The 5040-nt window shown below is 48.9% G+C and overlaps 1 protein-coding gene across 1 annotated transcript in view; it reads left to right on the top strand.

Moving 5' to 3' along the window:
• Positions 1–2447: 2447 nt before the first annotated feature.
• Positions 2448–5040, top strand: part of ATP6V0A2 (ATPase H+ transporting V0 subunit a2) — a 64193-nt gene continuing 61600 nt past the window's right edge. Inside the window, exon 1 of the mRNA XM_060250126.1 lies at positions 2448–2781. Coding sequence (XP_060106109.1) covers positions 2665–2781 — 117 coding nt within the window. The 5' untranslated portion in view covers positions 2448–2664. The remainder of the gene's footprint in view (positions 2782–5040) is intronic.

The raw sequence follows: 5040 nt of genomic DNA, 5'->3' as shown, positions 1-5040 counted from the left end.
TGTCTCAGTCTTTGTGATACCACAATATTTCTTTTTTTGTTTATTTAAGAAAGGTCCAGGAAATTGGGGGGTGGGATTTCAACAGCAATATTGCCCAAGTATTTTTTTTAGACTTCTCATATAGATGGTAAATGTCTTTTAAGTAACTGTTCTGCTATTAATTTTATTCTGCGGAGCTCTTAATTGTAATTTTCTGGATTATTAGTCTACTGCTTTTAAGCTTCTACTGTCCTACTGTATTTTTAATGTTTTTAGTCCTTCAATTACTGGTTTTTACTAATTTTATTTATTTGTACCATAAGTTGTCCAGATGGTTTCTTGAATAGAAAGCTGGGGTACAGTTGATCTAAAGTAGAAACAAATTGTATTTAACACGTTAGACAAACACACACACACACTACATGTGGCCTGTTTGAGATGGTTCAGGGATTTGGCATGCAGAACTGCAAGATCTTGCGTCCAGAATACTTCTCATCCTTCACAGGCCTGGTTCGCACATGCTGGAGAATGAGATGGTAGGCTCCCGAGCTGCTAGCTTGGGCTGTCCCAGTTAAGGGGGATAGCAGAGGATTCCATTTTGGAATTCTTCCCAATGTTAAAAACTCCCAGCAAATAGAAAAACAAGACAGCCCTGGCCCCACTCAATGCACAGCAGCCAAGAAGGTCTGAGCGCCTGCTCCGGCTGCAACGCCACTGAGGATGTTCTCCGCAGCTGAGAACGAAACGTCTGGAAGGAAAACTTTCTCCAGTAGAACACGGCACTTGAGCCCGAAAGATTCTACAAACCCTAAAAACAAGACAGCAAGCTAAGTAGGTGTGTAGCAGGGTAGAATTTTTTTCTACCTGCTTTGCTAGCCTTCTTGCCTCAGGAAATTTACTATTGCAAAGGAAAAGTCCAAGCCGGAGCAGCGTAGTCCTCTCTATCATCCTGGGGTTTTGCCGTTTCAGTCTGCAGCATATGGTTGCCAACTGGGAGTTGTAAAATTCTTGGGAGATTTTGGGGTGAAACCTCAGGGAGGGCTCTTACCAGGATATAATACCATGGACTCTGCCCTCCAAAGTAGTAATTTTCCTCTGCTGTCTGGAGATCAGTTTTAATTCTGGGAGATTTCCAGGTCCAACCTGGAGGGAGCTGGCCAGGCCACTTCTTGCTCTTCCTGTTTAATTTAATTAAGTCCTGTGTAATAATTAAGAGGGCGGGGTTTTGGATGCCACCTGTGCCCAACTTGGACTTTCTATCTCTAACACACAAGATTTGTGCATCTTTGATTGGATGCTAACTAAACCAGGTTTGAGTCCAGGAGCTGTTTTACAACCAATGGAATTTAAGTCTGGGTATCAGCTTTCACGTGCATCCCACACATCCACCTTCAGATACATCTAAACAGGCTTCGTCCACCATTACATTCGTCCACTTTTTTTTGTATCAGGAACTTCTTTGCATATTAAGTTACAACCCCCCTGATGTCGCCAATCCTCCCAAGAGCTTACAGGGCCAACTGTAAGCTCTTGGAGCATTGGTTACATCAGGGATTGCAGCCTAATATGCAAAGGAGTTCCTGCTACAAAAAAAGCCCTGCATATAGGTGGTGGTGGGGGTTTAGTTGCCAGTAAGGGGTAACTGGAATTAAGATGCATTAGCCCTTCCTGGCAACCAACTCCCACCCTTCACGTAATGGCTGGCAAAGTCTGTCTCAATGTATCTGGAGAAGAATAGCTGTTCACAATACCTTATACCCAGCATAAAACGTTGTTGGGCTTAAAGGTGCAACGCTGGACTCCAACTCTGTTAACATAATACCATTTACTTAATGGCAGCGTGGACGTTCCATTCTCAAGAACTTGTCCCTGTTTTTAAAAACCAAAGCTGGGCATTCATATAAAACCAATTGTGGTGCAGAAGGAAAAAGTCCAGGAAACGTGGGATTCCGCCTCTCCCTAGGAGCGCGCTGGCTCCATCCCCCAGAGAGCACGAGACAAGCCGGGGTGCCTTCCGGTAGACTCGAAAGTCGCCCATTGGTCGGTCTTCCTCAGCGTCTCCATGGCGACAGCCTCACTGTTGGCATAGGGCCGGAAGGAAGCAATCACCGACCGGAAGTGCCATATGCCTGAGGCGTCGCGTAGCTCTAAATACACTTCCGGTTGCCACCTCTATGGTCTTTTAAATAACTGTTCTGTTATTAACTTTGTTCTACGGAGCTCTTCGTTGTAATTTTATGGATTATTAGTCTGCTTTTAAGCTTCTACTGTCTTACTGTATTTCTAATGTTTTCAGTCCTTCAATTACTGGTTTTTACTAATTTTATTTATTTGTACCATAATTAAGTCCTGTGTAATAATTAAGAGGGCGAGGTTTTGGATGCCACCTGTGCCCAACATGAACTTTCTACCTCTCTGGCAAGGCCGGAAGTGCCCTATGCCTGAGGCGTCGCGTAGCTCTAAGGACACTTCCGGTTGCCACCTCTATGGTTTGGCCCGGTGGCCGCCTCCTTCCGGCTCGAAGGGCTTCTGAGGAAAAGCCCGCAGGAGCGGCTGCGGCGGGTCGGCGGCCGGTTCCGCCGATGGACCCCGGCAGGGAGGACCCCGCCAGCCCCCGCGGGTGGCGCCAGAGGAGCCGGGCGACGAGGAGGCGGTGACCAGAGGGCCGGGGAAGCGAGCTCCGCCATGGGGTCCCTCTTCCGCAGCGAGACGATGTGCCTGGCCCAGCTCTTCCTCCAGGCCGGCTCGGCCTACGAGTGCCTCAGCGCCCTGGGAGAGCGCGGCCTGGCCCACTTCCGAGACGTGAGTGGGGCGGAGGGGCGGGGGTGGCTCCGTCAGTCAGCGCTCGCGTTTCGGTTCAGACGTGACGTGGCTGCTCAACTCGTGTTGAGCGCTCGCTGGTTCGTGCTCGGCCTGATGGCTGTTCACGGGTCGCCGCCCTGTCGAAGGAGTTGCGGATTGTGTAGTAACAGGTAGTCAGTCCCCTGTGCAAGCACCAGTCGTTTCGGACTCTGGGGTGACGCTGCTTTCACAACGTTTTCACGGCAGACTTTTTACGGGGTGGTTTGCCATTGCCTTCCCCGGTCCTCTACACTTTCCCTCCAGCAAGGAAAGGAAAGGTCCCCTGTGCAAGCACCAGCCGTTTCCGACTCTGGGGTGATGTTGCTTTCACACTGTTTTCACGACAGACTTTTTACGGGGTGGTTTGACATTGCCTTCCTCAGTCATCTACGCTTCCCCCCAGCAAGCTGGGGACTCATTTTACCGACCTCAAGAATGGAAGGCTGAGTCAACCTCGAGCCGGCTAGCTCTTGATAAAAAAAAAGGGTAAAGGTAGCCCCCTGTGCAAGCACCAGTCGTTTCCGACTCTGGGGTGACATTGCTTTCACGTTTCCACGGCAGACTTTTTACGGGGTGGTTTGCCATTGCCTTCCTCAGTCATCTACACTTTCCCCCCAGCAAGGAAAGGAAAGGTCCCCTGTGCAAGCACCAGTCGTTTCCGACTCTGTGGTGACATTGCTTCAACAATATTTTCACGACAGACCTTTTACAGGATGGTTTGCCATTGCCTTCCCCAGTCATCTACGCTTCCCCCCAGCAAGCTGGGGACTCATTTTACTGACCTCGGAAGGATGGAAGGCTGAGTCAACCTCCAGCCGGCTAGCTCTTGATTAAAAAAACAAAAGGTAAAGGTAGTCCCCTGTGCAAGCACCAGTCGTTTCCGACTCTGGGGTGACGTTGCTTTCACGTTTTCACTGCAGACCTTTTATGGGGTGGTTTGCCATTGCCTTCCCCAGTCATCTACGCTTCCCCCCAGCAAGCTGGGGACTCATTTGACCAACCTTGGAAGGATGGAAGGCTGAGTCAACCTCCAGCCGGCTAGCTCTTGATTAAAAAAAAAAAAGGTAAAGGTAGTCCCCTGTGCAAGCACCAGTTGTTTCCGACTCTGAGGTGATGTTGCTTTCACGTTTTCACTGCAGACTTTTTATGGGGTGGTTTGCCATTGCCTTCCTCCGTCATCTACTCTTCCCCCCCAGCAAGCTGGGTACTCATTTTACCGACCTCGGAAGAATGGAAGGCTGAGTCAACCTCGAGCTGGCTATCTGAACCCAGCTTCCACTGGGATCGAACTCAGGTCGTGAGCAGAGAGTTCAGACTGCAGTACTGCAGCTTTACCACTCTGCGGCACGGGGCTCCCTATTATGTAGAGGGGGACAGATGTGTGGGGGGAGCCCGAACCTGGTCCTCTGCCCCGAGAATGGTACAGTGTAAATCAAGGGTTGCTAAACTGTGGCTTGGGAGCCACATGCTGCTCTTCCACACACATTGTGTGGCTCTCAAAGCCACCACTGCCACATTGGCTGGCTTGGAGAAGACATTTCTCTTTAAATCACTTTACCAAGCCAGCCAGCAGCTTGGAGAATGGATATAAAGTTAAAGTTGCTTTCCTTCCTGCCTGCCTGCCTACCTACCTCCAGCTGACATTCATGTCTTGCAGCTTTCAAACTTCTGACGGTTATTTTATGTGGCTCTTACATTAAGCAAGTATAAATAGACAGCAGAGGGGGGGCATGAATGATTACATGCCTTTGCCCTCGGGTAGTGCTTTCAAGCGTTCCGAGCTGTTTACAGACTTAATCTTCTTATGTTTTGTACTGTAGCCTATTTATTTGACAGCGTTTTCCATTTAGTATTTGACAGCACCCGCTTTTCTCAACGAGGATTACAACTCTTTGAGTTAGATCAGTATGGGAGGTAGTGGTGGGATAGAGCTGAGAGAGAGTTGTTATTGCGAAGCTCCCTGATGAATCTGTAGCCAAGGAGAGATTCAAGGTGTGGAGTTTAGCCCTGCCATTATACCCCATTTTATGATGTAGTGTATAGGGATTAAGATGGTGAGAGGTCACAAGGAGGCCCAGCTTGTTTTAGTGGTTAGAGTGTTGGACTAAGGCAGGGGTGTCTCAAGCTTGTTCAATGTAAGAGCCACACAAAATAAACATCAGATGTTTGAGAGCTGCAAGACATGAATGTCAGATGTTTGAAAGAAGGAAGGAAGAGGAA

Source organism: Heteronotia binoei, chromosome 11 (assembly GCF_032191835.1).
Source record: "Heteronotia binoei isolate CCM8104 ecotype False Entrance Well chromosome 11, APGP_CSIRO_Hbin_v1, whole genome shotgun sequence".
In the NCBI taxonomy this organism is placed as follows: domain Eukaryota; kingdom Metazoa; phylum Chordata; class Lepidosauria; order Squamata; family Gekkonidae; genus Heteronotia; species Heteronotia binoei.
The sequence above is the reverse complement of the archived record's forward strand: the minus strand, read 5'-3'. Positions and strand labels throughout refer to the sequence as shown.